Genomic DNA, 18,984 nt, shown 5'->3' with positions numbered 1-18,984 from the left:
GCTGAACCAGGATACTCCGTATTAGTACTAGCATAAAGCATTCCGTGGAAAATATGTGCTATACGAAAAAAGAAACGATTTGGCTATTTATAGCAGTAACTTCAGTATGCATCCAAAACAGGATAATTACAATATGAAGCACACCACGCAGCTGCTAAAATGATAAAATTCAAGACAGCTAGAAATAACCTTTCTTCTTGGTAGGCTATTGACAATTTGTAAAGCTTAGGCCCCCAGGATACATACATATGGATGCTGGAAGATTATCCGCAAATGCTAATATTACAAAAGGGGCAGCAAAGAAGGGGGAGAAGTGAGTGAGAGTGAGAGTGAGAATGGGAAAACGCTAACTGCAGAGATTGGGTATGCATGCCCCACCTTCTTGGTTCTGCTGTTCTTTCCATATGCGTCCTGTCACTCGAAGCTTTAACTCTTTCCTATCACCTCCTGAGAAGAAAAGGGCCATGTTCCTCTGAATAATGAGACCATCATGGCTATCCCTAACTTTCCTGTGGCTATCTCTAATACTTCGTGGGGTTCCTTCCCAAATGAGTTTCCGGCCATTACCCCCAACCTCCAGGCTGTAGCTGTAATTACGTGCATCTGTCTCGTCACCCATGAAACGAAGGAATGCCATATAAACAGGTGCCATTCCTAACTGGAAAGCTTCAAAATGCAGACAGAAGTACTGACCAAAACAATGGAAAACCTACATATGGTCCACGCGACCACATCCAAAGGTCAGAAAAGCAAAGAAATTGTCCGCAACACCCATTACAGTTTATAACCGAAAAACACATAAAGAATTTTAAATAACTCTTAAAATTAATACTTCTTGGCATCATATCATGAACTCTTAAAAAAAAGGCCAGATCATGTTCCATGAATTATAAAAATGACCATCAACCCAACCATGAGAAGAATGTACTTATTTAGAAGCATCAAGAGTTAATTATTATTATGTCCTATCCAAACATAATTAGACAAACTTTTCTTATTCTTACAAGTAAAGTAAAACAAAACAAACACTTACAGTCAACATCCACGTTGCATTCTCTACTTCACGGGGATTAGACTTGACGTAACGATGGTTGAAAGTGCATCCAGAATGCATGTCTACTTTGTGGTCATCTCTCAGATGAGCAACAAGGAATGGGATGTCGCCAACAACAGCACACTCAGATCCAGCGTATGGACAGTTGTATGGCCTGAAGTTACAAAGGGCCTCATGTTTGAGCTTACTGTAGTAAGGAAAAATCTCTGGGCATCCAAGTGACATATATTTGCAAGGAAGTTCAAGTGATTCAGCCACTTTTTCCAATGCTAGACATCTAATATCGCCGAGCTCTTGCCTACAAGTTGGACAGCGGTTGTGGACCCTTGTTTTACAAGTTGAACAAAGTGTATGTCCATTATGGCACTGCATTAGAAAACAATTTGCTAATGGCATCAATTTAAATCTTCTGGCTAAATTGATGAAATTTTGAACAGCTAGCTAAACAGTTATAACAGTGATTAACGACAATAAAAGCTGTGATTCCTACTCAATGACGTCTGTAAGCAAAAATGGTACTCTTATCATGTGAAAACAGAGAAAATCCTGCTAATATGAGGGAGATGGAAGTTCCTATGGCATCTGCTGAATCCAAAACCCACCAGATTCTGATACTAAGTCTATATTGTTCTAGTCTCATGTTTCAAGTCTTGACTCTGAACTTCCCTCCATATCTTTACTAGTTGTAATAGTTTTCAATTAAAAAAACTCATCATGATCTGACACGTGCATATTGTCATCACTTGGTTCACACAATGATGCTAGGAAACCATCACTACTTAGTTCTTCAAGATTCTGTAGATGGAAACTTATTCTTCTGTATTGCAGTATAACCAACAAGCAACGATCACAACCTTGCACTGTACCAAATTATCAATCTTAGCAACTCTACAATTCACATCCTAATTCGAAGTGCGTGATGCAGACAAATGGCACCCTGTGACTCATGGAACATGCCATCAAGAAGTAAATGAGAATCAATGGGAGGACAAAAGCAATGAGCCACAACCGACTTTCCTTCCTTTGGATGGTTGTTCTGGAAAGGAAAGTGGGAGGGCAACATGTTCCCCAACTTCCAAATGCCAGTTAAAGAGCCCATGCATGCTAATTGTTGATAATTTCTAGAAGGTTTATACAGATTTTTCATTGTTGGAACAGAAGGCTACAACTAGATAAGATTAAATTAGTACCAATTCCCTATGACTGACACTAAAATGGCATGTTGTACAATCAGTGGCAGTGAACCACAAAAATTGTATATACTTGCTTGCACCAAAATTTCTGCTTATCTTTCTCATATAAGTCAAAATAGCAAACCATATTGATAAATCAAAATCATCACAATTACAAATTCAAAGATCCTCTAAAACATAAAAGCCCTAGGAATTTACCCTAATTCCATCTGATCAACCAATCGAGCAATAAAAAAATCTTCACGAGTTTAACTCTTCTTTTAAAAGAAAATACATAAAAGGAAAGGACTCGCGTCAATCTTTCACAAGTCATAACGAAACAAATTAAGCATCCCCCAACAAAAAGCAACAAATGGATCGGGAAAAAAATTCTCATAAACCAAATTGGGGAAAAGGACAAACCTGATGAATGGGAGGGTACATAGAATTGGTACAAACAGGACATTCAAGAAGCTCATGGACACTGATGGATTGAATTGCTGAAGAAACACTATTACCATTGCTGTTGTTATTGGTGTTGTTGATATTGATTTGAGCCTTTGGGACTGCAGGGAATTGATGGATATGGTGATGGATCTCATCCTCATCTATCAAATCTGGGGATGGAACACTTTCAATGCTATCTATGTCCATTCATAAAACAACAAAGACAAATATGCAATTTTTTTTGCCCAAAAATTAGGCTTTATTCGCAAATGGGTATTCAAAATTTTGTTTTCTTCATTCTTGAAACAAGAGTTTCAAACAAAAGGGTGTCTTTTCTTTGATGGGTGTGATTCCTTCTTTATTATAACTGGGATATAAAGTGGAATTTTTGGAAGAAGTAAAGAAGGAAATTTTGAAAAAAAAAAAAAAGAAGGAAAAGAAACAGAAATTGGAAACAGAGAGAGCGTGTGCGTGTGGTGGAATTTGTATGTATAAGATTTGATTTTATGAAAGAAAAAAAAAAAAAAAAAAGAGGTGCCTTTCTTAATAGGCGAGGGAAGAGAAGATGAAAAGAATCAGGGTGGACATTGAGAGAATCAGTTGATCAACACCATAGGGTTCGAAGAAAAAGAGATAGAAGAAAGAAAGAAAGAAAGGGTTAAGGGGAAATTAGATTAGGTGGAATAATTAAAAGGTAACTGTTGTAATTGTTTGTGAATCAGTTAAAGAATAAGAACTCTGAATTATTATTTTAACATTGCTGCCGGTGGTTAGCTCGTTACCGCCGCTTATTTTCCTCCATATCATCTATTGCTTCGCAAGCAAAAAAACAAGACCATCGACCAGTCATACATTTAACGCTACACCCTTGGTTGTAATGGGTGCCAGTTATTATTAGACTATCTAACCCACTTGTTTTAATTTTTAGAGATAGCTACTACCCTAATGGCTGCTTATAGGTTAGAGTTTTGGAGTGTCAATAAGTGTTCCTGAATCATGAATTAATTAATTATGCTAATGTATTTTTATTTTAATACAATATAAATATTTGATAAATAGTAAAAACACGATACACATAATATATTAATTTAAATAGAAAATATACGGATTATAAATCAAATATAATCAACTTAATCTATTAAATAAATGATACAATCTATTTAATATATTAACATAAAAAAGAAAATTTAATATTAATAAAAACTATATATATAACACCATATTATGTAAAAAGTTCGCCCACAACAAGTAATCCATGATGCCAAATTATAATAAAAAATACATTTAAATTTCAAAATTAGATAAAGACAAGGAGCATCTTTTTTCCTAAATCCAATGACTATAGTAGTGGAGGCTGTTAATGGCGTGTCCTTACCATCTTTTGGAATTGCTGTTATTGTTGAGGATGCAATAGAGGTGGTTAAAATGTTTTGAGAAGGTTGAGTTTAGTTTTGTGAGAAGAAATATTAACTGGGTGGCTCATAAGCTAGCCAAACAAGCCCTTGCTGATGAGTTTATATAAATACTCACAGATTATGTGGCTGCAAAACGGTGTATTATGTAATTGTGACCTGAGTTTCAATGAAGTGCAGCCTATCTTTGGAAGCGTGCAATTTTCTATGAGATCATGCAGCCATTCGTATGTTTCCATCAAATTGAAACTGTTCAACCACTAGCAGAAATGATGATTGATGAATAGTCAGTGCAGAAGTAATAACTTTAATCCAAAATCCTTTTACTAAAAGCAATCGCAGTGAGTATTTAATTAAAAAAAAATTAATTTCATTATTATTATTATTATTATTATTATTATTATGCAAAATTTGAAAGTTTTAAGACTAGTCTAATATATAGGTTAAAAAATAAAAGCAAAAGAAGAAAAACACAGGGACTATTTTTTGTCAAGTGGATACAACTGTACAAATCAAACTTCAATCTTTGTCTTCTGGGTTCTTGGTCTCTAAAATGAGAGGAAGAATTTTAATTGGAATGCTTTAGCCGTGTGGGATCAAATACAATCAATTTTCCTATACTTTTGGTGCTTTTGTACGGTTTTCTAAGTGCTTAGCCTTCTAATCAGACCTCCATCTCCATTCTACCATTATCTGCGCACGGCATTGACGAGGACCCACAAGCATCATCAATCAGAACTCATTCCCATAAGCACTGGAACCCGAAAAAACAAACAACCCTTTATCTGTCAAACGAAGAAAAAGATCTAACCCCTAGAAGTTAAAAATATCCCCATCCTCCAGGCTATGGCAGAGAACCACTTCATTCGTCAGTTTGCAGTTTGTTATTATTATCAGTACTATCACATCCATGATGTCAATAACAAGATGGTTTCCATCAAAAACGAGTGTTGCAGTTCAATCCTTGGTTTGCATAATCTCAGGGATGGACTTTCTGATCAGAGCAAACCGACAGGAGCATACAAGCCAGCTGAACCAGAATACTCCGTATTAGTACTAACATAAGCATTCTGTGAAAAGTATGTCCGATGGGAGATAAAAAAAATGATTTGGATATTTATAGCAGTAACTTCAATATGCATCCAAAACAGGATAATTACAATATGAAGCACACCATAATAATTGACGCAGCTGCTAAAATGATAAGATTCAAGACGGCCAGAAATAACCTTTTCTTTTGGTAGGTTATTGACAATTTGTAAAGCTTAGGCCTCCAGGAATAGGATACATACATATGAATGCTTGAAGATTATCCGAAAATACTAATATTACAAAAGAGGCAGCAAAGAAGGGGAGAAGTGAGTGAGAGTGAGAATGGGAAAACGCTAACTGCAGAGATTGGGTATGCATGCTCCACCTTCTTGGTTCTGCTGTTCTTTCCATATCCGTCCTGTCACTCGAAGCTTCAACTCTTTCCTATCACCTCCTGAGAAGAAAAGTGCCATGTTCCTCTGAATAATGAGACCATCATGGCTATCCCTAACTTTCCTGTGGCTATCTCTAATACTTCGGGGGGTCCCTTCCCAAATTAGTTTCCGGCCATTTCCCCCAACCTCCAGGCTATAGCTGTAATTACGGGCGTCTGTCTCGTCACCCATGAAACGAAGGAATGCCATATAAACAGGTGCCATCCCTAACTGGAAAGCTTCAAAATGCAGACAGAAGTACTGACCAAAACAATGGAAAACCTACATATGGTCCGTGCAACCACATTCAAAGGTCAGAACAGCAAAAAAGTTGTCCACAACAACCATTACAAGACAAAAGCAAAAAACACATGAAGAATTTTGACGAACTCTTAAAATTAATACGTGCTGGCAACATAAGCATTAAATATTCACAGTTGCACAATCCCTTTTCTTGCTAGAAAGGTATATCCCACAACAGTTTGACCATCGAGCTAAATCCCTACAGGCAAGCAGCTCCCTATGCCAAACAAGGCAGATAACTACCAGGAAAAGGAATTCAGAGTTCCTTACAAATGTCAAAAGATGGATTCTCTTGTTGATGAGAAAAAGGCCAGATCATGTTCCATGAATTATAATAATGACCATCAACCCAACAAAGAGACAAACTTTGTTATTATTATGTGGTCATCCCTCATAATAATAATTAATTATTATTATTATTATGTCCTATCCAGACAAAAGTTAATTAGACAAACTTTTCTTTGTTTACAAATTAGATTAAAATAAAACAAACACTCACAGTTAACATCCATGTTGCATTTTCTACTTCACGGGGATTAGACTTGACGTAACGATGGTTGAAAGTGCATCCAGAATGCATGTCTACTTTGTGGTCATCCCTCAGATGAGCAACAAGGAAAGGGATATCGCCTACAACAGCACACTCAGATCCAGCGTATGGACAGTTGTATGGCCTGAAGTTACAAAGGGCCTCATGCTTGAGCTTACTGTAGTAAGGAAAAATCTCTGGGCATCCAAGTGACATGTATTTGCAAGGAAGTTCAAGTGATTCAGCCACTTTTTCCAATGCTAAACATCTAATATCACCGAGCTCTTGCCTACAAGTTGGACAGCGGTTGTGGACCCTTGTTTTACATGTTGAACAAAGTGTATGTCCATTATGGCACTGCATTGAAAAAAGTTTTGCTAATTGCATCAGTTCAAATCTTCAAGCTAAAAACTGATGAAACAGCAAGCTAAATGATTATTAACAGCGATTAAGGACAATAAAACTGTTACTCCCACTCAATGACGTCTGTAAGCAAAAATAGCACTCTTATCATGTGAAATGGAGAAATCCTGCCAATATGAGGGAATCAGAAGTGCCTAGGGCATCTGCCTAATAAAAAACCCACCAGATTCTGATATTAAGTTATACTCTTTAAGTCTCATTTTAGAAGTCTTCTGAACTTCCCTCCACAACATTACTAGTTGTCCTAATGTTCAATTAAATCTCAGCACAATCTGAGGCGTGCATATAGTCATTGGTTGATTCATACAATGATGTGAGGAAACCATGTTCGTCAGGATTCTGCAGAAGGAAACTTACTCTTCTGTAATGCAGTATAACCAACAAGCCACACAACCTTGCACTGTACCAAATTATCAATCTTAGCAACTCTACAATTCACATCCTAACTTAAAGTACATGATGCCCTATGACTCATGGAAAATGCCATCAAGAGATAAATGAGAATCAATCGGAGGACAAAAGCAATGAGCCACAACCGACTTTCCTTCCTTTGGATGGTTGTTCTGGAAAGGGAAGTGGTAGAGGAACGTGTTCCCCAACTTCGGAATGCCAATTAAAATGCCCATGCATGCTACTTCTTAATCACTTCTAGAAAGAAACAGAAGACTCCATCTATACAAGGATAAGATCAAATTAGTACCAACTCCCTATGACTGACACTGAAATGGCATGTTGTACAATCAGTGACAGTGAACCACAAAAAATGTACATACTTGCACCAAAGTTCTGCTAGTCTTTCCCATAAGTGAAAATAGCAAACCATATTGATAAATCAAAATCATCACAATTCAAAATTCAAATATCTTCTAACACATAAAGGCACAGAAATTTACCCTAACTCCGTCTGATCAACCAATTGAGCAATAAAAGAATCTTCACGAGTTCAATTAAAGGCTCTTAAATCCTTAACTCTTCTTTTTAAAATAATAACATAAAAGGAAAGGACTTGCGGTCAAACTTTCACAACTCATAACAACGCAACAAATAAGCATCCCCCAAAAAAAAGCAGCAAATGGATCGAAAAAAAATTCCCATAAAACCAAATTGGGAAAAAGGACAAACCTGATGAATGGGAGGGTACATAGAATTGGTACAAACAGGACATTCAAGAAGCTCATGGACACTGATGGATTGAATTGCTGAAGAAACACTATTACCATTGCTGTTGTTATTGGTGTTGTTGATATTGATTTGAGCCTTTGGGACTGCAGGGAATTGATGGATGTGGTGATGGATCTCATCCTCATCTATCAAATCTGAGGATGGAACACTTTCAATGCTATCTATGTCCATTCATAAAACAACAAAGAAAAAGATGCGATGTTCTTTTGCCCAAACTTGAGGCTTATTCACAAACGGGTATTCAAAATTTTGTTTTCTTCATTGTTGAAATAAGAGTTTCAAACAAAAGGGTGTCTTTTCTTTGATGGGTGTGATTCCTTTTCTTTAATTATAATTGGGATATAAGGTGGAAATTCTGGAAGAAGTAAAAGACGGTCATTAAAAAAAAAAAAAACCAGAAATTGCAAACAGAGAGAGTGTATGTGTGTGATGGAATCTGTATGTCTAAGATTTGATTTTATGAAAAAAGAGGTGCCTTTCTTAACAGGCGAGGGAAGGGAAGATGGAAAAAATCAAGGTGGACATTGATAGAGTCAGCTAATCAACATCATAGGGTTCGAAGAGAAAGAGAAAGAGAAAAGAAGGAAAGAGGAAAATTAGATTAGGTGGAATAATTAAAAAGGTAACTGTTATAATTGTGTGTGAATCAGTTAAATAATGAAAATTCTGAATTATTATTATAACATTGCTGCCGGTGGCTAGCTGTTACCGCCTCTTGTTATCCTCCATATCTATTTCTTTACAAGAAAAGAAAACATAAGACCATTACTATCCAGCCCATTTCTTTTGATTAAAGATGATTGAGTTCTAAGCTACTAGCCTAATGGCTACTTATACATGCTCGATCTTTAGTGTAGATAGATATAAGCAACTAGAGAAATCATAAATATGTTATTATAAATCTTTAATTTGGAGTGTTATGATTAAGAGAACTGCATACAGATATATGTTGAAATTCTTATTATCTCCTGTTTGAACCCCAATCACCTGTTGCACCAACAGTTAAGTGCAACCATTAGTTCTAACAGCTCCAAAGCCACTTCAGTTCTTAGGTGTTTCAGTGCCATTTTAACATGTAACTTGGGGGTGTCGGCTTACAACTGGCATTTGTCCTAAGATTTCTTGTTTGGCATTGTCGTTTCGTGATCATTACAAATCCAACACAGCACCATTTATCTTTAGCTACCTGGTGCCAAATAATAATAATAATAATCACTTGGAGTCTTTGCTCGTGCACTTTCTGATATTATAGTCTGGAAGAAGATTTGGGGATGATAATGGCATAAAAACATAGCTTGGTTTCAACGTTGCTTCAAGATGAAAGAACTATTATTAGAATAAAAGGATTCTAATGTCACTTTTTTACCACTTTTTTCGTCTAGCTTAAGAAGTAATGTTACCTACTCCACTAACGACTTAAGATTCATCCATTGTTCCATAAGTAACTAATCAAATAGTGGTTCCAACATATTATTTGACTCCTGTGTCCTGGAACATCGAGTCTAAAGACTTTAGTTTCTTCCTTCCAGGCTTCCACACCTCAGTTTCTAACTGTTAGGTACTGGGCCGTTGACTCTGATGTTGGAAACATTTTCCTGCACCAAAGCTGAGACGCAAATCAATTCCTGCAATGTGAAATACTCTTTATTATTTTTATGTGGCATCGATATGGCCAAATATAGCAGAGTTACACGGTTTGAAACCCTTGTAGATTTATTTATTTCCAATGTTACAACTCGTTACTATGTCCAGTGGTATGTTACAAAACTGTGAGAGGGATAAAGTAAAAAGCCTCGCATCAATTGAGAACTAGCCAACAAAGCAAGCACTCTTCTTTATCTATCCCAGAAGCCTTAATGGTGCACCCAGTAAGATATCTGACTTCATACAATATTCACAGCAAGCACTTTGGAACCATGCAATGTTGCTGTGCGATCAACATGCAACGATTTGTTTCCACCAAATTGAAGCTGTTCAAGCACTAGCAGCTACTCTATTCTGCTCATGTACCTCATCCTTTACAAAAGCCCAGAAAATATAGAAGAGAACCATCTACCATTGATTTGGAAATGCTTCTCTGTAGTTTGCATCTTCGCCAAGTGTAACCTGCCTTATTGTTGCATCTCTTGTTCGGGAATTCAAAAGTCGCTGAGCTAACCGATCTTTTGTGGTTTCTTTCTTACGTAGCATAGATGCAAGGCTTTCTTTTTTGTTTCTTGCAGATAAACTCTCCCCAGTGGTTGCCTCGAAATCGTCCCCAACAAATGCAGAATTTGAAGTGGAAGCCAAGGCAGCATCCCTTAGAAGTGCTTCATTATGTTCCCGAATCTTTGCAAGCTTAGCACGCTTCTGCAACTGCTTATCCATTTTTCTTTTCTGAGCTTCTTCATTATCTCTATCCCGAATATTCTTCACAGCTTGTTTTGCTAATTGCTCTACTAACTCTGAATTGTCTGCTGTATCATCGGTTGAAGTGCTCTGGTTAATAGGATTTCCTTCATCGTCTCTGGGTATGATGGGTCCATGAAAAGGGCAAACTCTCAAATCTCTTCTCTGACAAAGTCCACCTTTGCGCAGCGGAGCATGGCATGGTTGTATTTCTACTTGCTCTTCTTGGTAAACAGTCGCACGAATGTTGAGCTCTGCAATTTTCTCTGCTGGAATAACTGCATCATGGTCTACCCTACCCCAGTGACTTTCAAGCTCCAAGCCCCTTTGGTTGGCTGGAATATCCGTAATTGAACCCCAATTATCAAGGAAAGAGCCCCACTTTACAACTGGAGCTTCAGCTAAGAGATTACTTCGGAGTGAGCTTGAATGAGTTCCAGCCTGTTCACGATCTTGTGATGCATTGCATTTTGCCTCCTCTTCACTGCTTGCAGGAGCTTTATTTTTCACCTCTCCAGAAGTGGAAGAATTTCCAATTAGCTTATTGGGTACACCACCAGAACTCTCAGTTTCAGTTAATACAATTTTACCCTCCTCCCAAATATCTTCTTCCTCTTCTTTTTCATGCTTCGTAGTGTCTGGAAGTACACAACCTAAATCTATACATTTCTTCTTCACAGATTGGAGACGCTTTTGGATATCAATGAACTCCTTCAGGATAGAATCTCTACTTCTATTATCTGCTAGTTCAACCCTTATAAGAACAGATATCCACTCTTGGACTGATACTAGATGCTTCGTCACTAAAAGCTTATACAACTCCCTCAATGCATCAAAGACCACTTTGTTCTCAGTGTTTTCATGAATCTTCTCACCTTCTCTTAATGAATCAAGACGAATCTGCCTTAATTCTGAAGGACGGAACTCTTCAAAATCTTCATCATCATCTAAAGGTCCAAGTGGCATACTTTGCCTTTCAGAGCGAACAATTTCTAAACACTCTCCTAGCTCATCTATAGTTGACAGTATCTCTTTCTTAATTAAAGAAAGATTTTCCTTCAGCTTTTCAAACTTATTCTGCAGAATCTCTTTTGACCTCATCTCTCTTTCCTTTCTCTCCTGCTGAAGTCGCGCTGCATTTGCCTGAATATTAGGAAACTGGAACCTGAGAGTGTTTTTAAGGTAGTCAAAACCCAACCTAATTTGTCTATAATGAATCCCAAATGAAGAATTCCATTTCTCCAAGAATTCAATCGCCTTTGAACGCAGAACACATGCAACAGCTGGCGGAGCAGGAAGTGGCAAATTCTTCCTAAACCCAACACTTAAAGTCAACAGCTGATCCAAATTCTTAACAATAAGGATCCTAAAGAGCTTTGATCGCATAAAAAGTTGATCAATTATGAGAAGTGTGAGATACCTGACCTGGAAAACAATTTATTCAGGTATTTAGGCCTTGTTTGGAAAATATACATACACGGGCTCAATTAAATTCAGTTCTTGCAAAATCATGTGATATTTGGCTTGATTTCATTTCTTTCAAAAAAATAAAAAAATAAACCTTTCTTATATAGTTTAAATAATTGAATTTCAACAGTTACAAGCTTTCTAAACATGAGAGATGACAAAATAGAACTAACTGAATTGAATTCTTGAACTTTTCAGCTTTCCAAACAAACTCTTGAGGTTGCATAACAAACATAAACAATTACTTTTCTGTTTCTTAATACTCACTCTAAAGGGGATTTAACAAGGCACCAATCATGCTCCATGAAGCATTGAATATCGCATTAAGAACTTATCAACTTGAAGCTATAATCGAAGAATCAACTTGACTACAATTACATAAAAGATAGTAAAACAATAAAACCCTAGAATGCTTCATTTTGTTCAATTACAGCTACAAGTAATTTAAAAACAAAAAAAAAAAAATGAAAAATGAGGGAAAAAATAAAGCAGAGAAACCTAAAACAATATATAATTGCGCCAAATGAAAAAAAAAAAAAAAAAAAAAAGCAATTATATCATGATAAAATGAGGAACCTGAGAGTGGTCGCGTTTCATGAGATCCATCAAAGCTTGAGCGGCGATTCGGAGCTCCGAATCAGAATATCGGACAATCGTTTTGATTGCCTTGAGGAGGCGCGGGTCCACCTCCGCCGCCGTCGAATTGGTGGCCTTCTCTATCAACGCCCTCACTTTCCGTCCATTCTCTTCCATTTTTGGTCAATTGGATCAAACAGCGTGGGAGAATTATTAGACAAATTAATAAAATCAGGTAAATTTCAAAAGCATTCTTACTTATTAGACACGTATATCCCTTCACTAAATGTTTTGTTTTAGTCAAAGTTATTAGGGATTAAAGGCGGTTGCCAGTTGGTAGTTATAAACTTTTAAACTGACTCTAATACCCCTTGGTATTTAATTAATTTACATGTTTACGACATTAGATTGTGTTATCCGAAAGAGCCCAATTATATGCCGAATCCAGATTCACGTGGCATTTACTGGTGCCAATCAATCTTAGCAAAAAACTTAAGACTACATAATTTAATCAAAACATGTGTCTGTTTTTTCTTCTTACGAAATTACGACCATGAATCTGTTTGCAATTCTTGTAGTTGATTATTATATTTAAATATATTAATTATTTTTTTCTCTTTTTACATATTTTTTGTGTCATCTAATTTTACTTATATATTTTTATTATTTTAAATATTTTTTAATATGCTAAAAATCTCTTCACTGCTTAAAATAATTATTATAGACTATTTAATAATTCAAGTTATATGAATAAATTCTCATATTTTATTTTGATACATAAATAATTTATTTTTATTACATTTAAATAATTATATATGATATTGTAATATTTTTACGTATAATTATAATTTAATAGTAACTATAAAATTTATATTTATATATTATTAATATCAAGTTAACTAAATATAAAATTTAGTTTCATTACTTATAAATATATATATATTTGCTATTAATGTAAAGTTGATTAAATTTAATATTTTAATCATTATTTATAAAATATATATTAATCTGCCATTAATATGTGATTTATTAAACATAAATTTTAAATTTATTATTTAAAAAATATATATTTATATATTATTAGAATTATATTTATAAAACATAAAGTATATATTGGTTAATTTCTTATTATTCAACTTGTTCTTAACATATGACTTTATTTTTTAATTTATAAACATATGGACTATAATCCATAAATTTCAGATATACATCGAATAAATTTATAACTTAACAGTGATAAATCTCTAGTTTATAATTAATAAAGTATTTAATTTTAGAGTAAAGTTCAAAAAATTACTATGTTGTTTGACACTTTTTTCACTCGATGAACGGAGATATATTTTGTATCAAAAGAATACCATGTGTTTTATTTTTTTAGCATTTTTAAGATATACATTTATATTTTTATTATTTTTTACATAATTTTACATGTATTTAATATATATGACATCTAACAAGGTATCAAAGAATTCATAAATATATTAAAATTTTATTTTAAAAAGTTAAAAAATTTTAATGATAACAAAATATCTAATTAGATGCTAAATTAATTAAAAATACTTATTTTATCAAATATTTATATTTTTATTAATATTTACAATCTAAAATATGAAAAATGCATTAAACGTAACTAGAAAATACTAAAAAAATAAAACACGTGTTACTTTTTTTATACGAAAAAAATTCATGTTCCTCAATTGTAAAAGTATTAAACCACATGGTTCTCTTTTAAACTTTATCCTAATTTTTACTAATGAATATGTCCTATGAACTTATCTTTAATTTATAAACTTCTATATTATAATTTATGAACCTCATGTGACTAATAAATTTATAATTAATAATTTATAAACTTATAAATTATTTTATAGATTTAAATTATAATGTTGTTGGTTGGAAAAAATCAAGAAAGGAAGAAAAAATTTAATTATTTTTATTTTTATCTTTTAGATAAAATTATTTTTTCCTATATTTATTTTTAGTTATGTTAATTGAAATTCCTCTAATATTAATTTATAGTACTTTCTTATAAAAATGTTAGCATGTTATTTAAAATAAATTAGAAAAGAAGAAACAAATTAAAATTAAAATTAGTTTTATTTTGTTTATGTTTGGGAACATAAAATTATTTATTTTTACTTTTACTTTTAATTAATATTATAGGATATAATTTTTTTTTTAAAATGCTAGCATATTATTAAAATTAAAATTTAATGTTGTAGTTAAAAAGAAATATGAAATATATTTAAAAAATAAAAAGATAAAAAAAGTATGTAGTCATAAATTATTAATAATAAGATAATATAAAATAAAAAGATGAATTATAATAAAAAAATCATATTTAAAGTATAGCTAGTCGCTTAATTATATGTTGCACGGCGGTTATTATTATTTTGATTATAAAATCAAGTTAATAGATACAATCTAATAAAATTTTCAGTATTTAATATTACTTTGTAGAGCTTTAAGAAATAATAACAAACTAAATATTTTTATATATTTTTATTTTTAAAAAAATTAAAATTTTATTAATGCAGTAATATAAAATTTATTTATTAATTAATTTTAATATTATAAATTAACATATCAGTATAATTAATATTGCTATTTTTTAGAATTAATAATTTTATTATATAATTAAAATTTTAATTTATTATTAAATATAATTTAAAATATTACTTTTTTTATTAAAATTATTATCTAATTACAAAAATAATTTATTAGTTAATATAATATTAAAATATAATTAATATGCTTTTTTTAGAATAGATTTAATATTATTATCCGATTATAAAACTATTTATTAATTAATATAATATTAAAATATAATTAATGTACTACTATTTCTTAAGATGGAATTAGTATCATTATCTGATTAGAAAACTACTTATTGGTTAATATAATATTAAAATATATAATAACATAGAATGTTATGAAAAAATTAGACCGGTAATTTTTTAACAGCAAACTTCTTAAAAAAAAACTTAAAATCAATATGAAATATTAGTTTACTGTATAAATTTTTAAAAAAAATGTTATTTTTTTAAAAAATGCAGTGTAGTTATTTTTTGGTTATTTTTAAAATAACCAAAGAAAAAATAAAAATAATCAAAACTATATTTAAAAAAAATAAAAATTATATTTTTGATATTTTGACACTGTAAAAATAAAATAAAATTTACACTGTATTTTTTATAAAATATTTTTGTTATTTTTCTTTTTAATATGATACATTTACATGATACAAAAAACATAATTAGACTCTTTCAAAAAAATCTTAATATCATTTTCATTCGTCGAAATCAGTCTGAGCGGCGTTAAAAAACTGATGCCTTCACCGTTTTCTGCCGCCCACCATCTTTGATAGTTGCTGCCTCCACCACCATTAAACTTGCCATCGACAGCTGCACCTCCTAACAGCTTCACCGCCTTTCAATCGGGCCTTTCTCCTTCTGCCATCAATGGCAGCAGCTCCTTTTCCCTTCTTTATCTCTCTTTCTTTCTTTCTTTTTATTTTACTTTTTCCTTTCTATATCTTCTTTTGGTCACTCTTTTTTTAGTTTGATAACCATTACCCCTCCTAAATTCCACTATACCTTTAAGCTTATAATGATTGTCTCAATCAAGCCCTTAATTGTTACTTTTGGCCAAATTGAAATTATTGAAATATATAATTACTTATTTAATCTTGCTTTTAATAGTAAAATTACTAGAATATCCCTACCAATACAACTATTTACAAAAATATCAATAATTATATTTTCCACTTAAACCCCATATATTAAATTAACTTTACTTTTGACCCTTTTCCAATATCAAATTAATCCTAGCACTTTATATAAATCACTTATCTGATTATTGTTTAATCAAATTAATTAAATGTAATTTAAATATTCTTTTATCTTTATCTAACATTAAAAATCCTCTTTAAATTAAGGACTCAATAATGATCTTTTTATAAATCATTCAATTTAAAATAAAAATTCTTTACTTTAATCACACACATTAAATTTTTTAAATTTATAATTTTATTATCATTATCATCATAAATTATTATTATTATTATTATTATTATTATTATTATTATTATTATGGTTCCTTAGGTACAAAAATTATAGTTTTATTGACGTTAGTTGATGTTAAGAGAGGTATGGTTTATATTTTATTAATGTTTGGTTGATTTTTTATTTGTTGTCTAACCCATATATTGTAACTGGTTGATTTTAGTTGATGCATGATTTTTTAAAACAAATTTTGGTATGGTTGATGTTTAGATGATTTTTAGGATATTTGACTTGAGCGTATTTTTGTAAATTTTTTTTAAGGTAAAAATGCAATTATTGTTAAAAAGAAGGTGAATTTTTATAAAGAACCATTTAATTTTATTGTCTTTAGTTTACGGAAAGAAAAACCCACAAAAACGATGTCGGGTCATGTACTAGTACTGAGACAGAGAATGGACAAGGGCAATTGGTCCATCTCTGGCTGATGGATCTTTATCACGACCCCACCCGTGGGCCCGTGACCGGCACTAGAAAATGGATAGGCGTAAAGCTACCGAAACCCGTAGTAAGCCTGACACTCACTGACTTAAACAAATCTTATATCATTTAATATTATTAAAGCCACGAATTATCTTAATAGTTACATTTTACATAATTACTTCGGTCAGCCATAAAAATTAGGCGAGACCCGAAACTCATAAAATTACAACTGATACATCTACTATTACTACTGCGGAGAATCTAAGATTTACCAATTTACATACCAAATCAAATACATCACCCGATGATGAAGGAGTCGGGTTACTGAATAAGAGTCGCGGGAAGACTAACAGTCATGAATCTGAAAAACAGTAAATGGAGACTATCAGTCTCGAGAGTGAGTTAAAATCAAATAATCTAGAGACTATTACAGTCTTCACAGAAAATATTAATCGTTCGAATCAGTATATCAAACCATGCACGTAAATACAACTCATATTACAATCATACCAAATAAATAAATAAATAAAATATATTTTTATTTTTACGGGACGAGTGGCTCAGTAGAACTTTAACCCCAAATTTTAGTAGCCTTTTGGCTCTCTTGATCCAATAAGACTGGCGCCCAGAGAGCATGCTCGACCAGGGACCTTTACTCCGACATCTCATTCCAATAGGACTGGCGCCCAGAGAGCAATGCTCGACCAGGGTCCTTAACTCCAGTTCGGTCACTTAATATTCAAATAAGCTGGCGCCCAGAGAGCGAAGCTCGACCAGGATCCTTTACTCCGGCATCTCACTCAAATCAGCCCAGAGAGCCATGCTCGACCAGGGCAAAACTCATAATAATCTTATTACCGCAATTTACTCAAATCAACCCAGAGAGCCATGCTCGACCAGGGCGAACCCATAAAAATCTTATTACCCGTCCATGATCATTATCGGTGCGCACGCGGTCTTGATGTAACCCATTAGGCGGCATGTTCTACAAGCCACATTTCCCAAATCGCAATCGCCACATTTAATAAATATTATTCTCTAAAGAAGTCATTCAACCATATCAAAATAACGATTAACAATTTAGAGTAAGACATCATGCAACTCATGTGGAAAACTGATAATATTTGGTATTATCATAACATTACTATAATAATACTTATATTATCTTCAATAATTAATAATCCAGTGAAATTATTTACGTTGCGATATTAATAACCATATTAAGCATAAACTTTCAAAATAGCATATTAAATTCAGACTTAGCAATAGTGCATCGATTAAGTGACTTTAACTCACAGGTTTTGGGCGACCTTCTAGCTCTGCTCCGATGTATCAGTTGGAGCGAGCCGAACAGACAGATCATCGAGACGCTCGGTCGCTCGGTCGCTCGGTCGACTCGCCTCCAGCAGCCGGAGTCCGATCGACTATCCGAACTCACCATCGGACTCGAAACGACGAGCTGACGACGATCCCCGCTTTCGATTTTCCGATCTGACACCCGATCATCCGGAGAGATTTGCGGATGATCTCGTATCGATTTGCAAGCGAAGCTCGATCGCCACGGCCGGTGCCAAGTTTGAGAGAGTCGGGATACGTCCTCCGATCGTCCATCCACGGAGCTCGCGGAAAAGTCGAAAAACGCCACTCTAAATTTCACTTTACTGGATCTTGCAACTCCGGCCACCCGTGTCGCCATGTTGCGGAAGAGAACCCTTGCCGATAGGAGTAGATCGCCACTCGACTCATTTGCCATGGAAGCGGGGACGACCTCCATGCCCCTCACGAGATTCCTGTTGTGAGTTCTCCGCCAGCCCGCCGCCTCTTTCCTCGCCCGCGCACAGCGCCAACGCCGCCTTTCTCTTCTTGGGCCATCACCCTCTCTCTCTCTCTCCCGATCTACTTTCTCTCTCCCCGATCCCATTCCTTTCAATATCGACATTAAGCCCCCGAACGTTTCGTTATTACAATTTGGTCCCTCAACTTTCTTAATTACTTACAATTTCATCCAGCATAATTCCAATTTAACCCCTAAACTTTCCTTTATCCTTTCAATTAAGCCCCTAAATAATTAATTTGGGCCA

The 18,984-nt window shown here is 33.7% G+C and overlaps 3 protein-coding genes across 4 annotated transcripts; all 3 read right to left on the bottom strand.

The window, feature by feature from the left end:
• Window positions 1-56: 56 nt before the first annotated feature.
• Window positions 57-3,533, bottom strand: LOC8263517 (E3 ubiquitin-protein ligase SINAT3). The gene is made up of 3 exons (XM_002523295.4): window positions 2,650-3,533; window positions 1,034-1,420; window positions 57-709 (listed from the first exon to the last, which is right to left on the bottom strand). Exons 1-3 carry the CDS (start codon window positions 2,878-2,880, stop codon window positions 347-349), a joined length of 981 nt encoding a protein of 326 aa, XP_002523341.1. The 5' UTR covers window positions 2,881-3,533; the 3' UTR covers window positions 57-346.
• A 1,648-nt stretch (window positions 3,534-5,181) lies between these two features.
• LOC8263515 (E3 ubiquitin-protein ligase SINAT3) lies at window positions 5,182-8,781 on the bottom strand. Its single transcript, XM_002523293.4, has 3 exons — window positions 7,929-8,781; window positions 6,354-6,740; window positions 5,182-5,833 (listed from the first exon to the last, which is right to left on the bottom strand). The coding sequence occupies exons 1-3, from the start codon at window positions 8,157-8,159 to the stop codon at window positions 5,471-5,473; spliced, it is 981 nt and encodes a 326-aa protein (XP_002523339.1). The 5' UTR covers window positions 8,160-8,781; the 3' UTR covers window positions 5,182-5,470.
• Window positions 8,782-9,675: 894 nt separating this feature from the next.
• Window positions 9,676-12,727, bottom strand: LOC8263514 (UV-stimulated scaffold protein A homolog). 2 transcript variants are annotated; one of them, XM_015721900.3, is made up of 3 exons: window positions 12,420-12,727; window positions 11,797-11,801; window positions 9,676-11,688 (listed from the first exon to the last, which is right to left on the bottom strand). In XM_015721900.3, exons 1-3 carry the CDS (start codon window positions 12,594-12,596, stop codon window positions 10,041-10,043), a joined length of 1,830 nt encoding a protein of 609 aa, XP_015577386.1. In that variant the 5' UTR covers window positions 12,597-12,727; the 3' UTR covers window positions 9,676-10,040. The 2 variants fall into 2 exon arrangements, with proteins under 2 accessions (XP_015577386.1, XP_002523338.1); XM_002523292.4 differs by having other exon boundaries at window positions 9,676-11,801.
• Window positions 12,728-18,984: the final 6,257 nt, after the last annotated feature.

This window comes from Ricinus communis, chromosome 1 (genome assembly GCF_019578655.1).
Source record: "Ricinus communis isolate WT05 ecotype wild-type chromosome 1, ASM1957865v1, whole genome shotgun sequence".
NCBI classification, from domain to species: Eukaryota; Viridiplantae; Streptophyta; class Magnoliopsida; order Malpighiales; family Euphorbiaceae; genus Ricinus; species Ricinus communis.
Note: the sequence above shows the minus strand (reverse complement) of the source record. Positions and strands in the feature narration are given on the sequence as shown.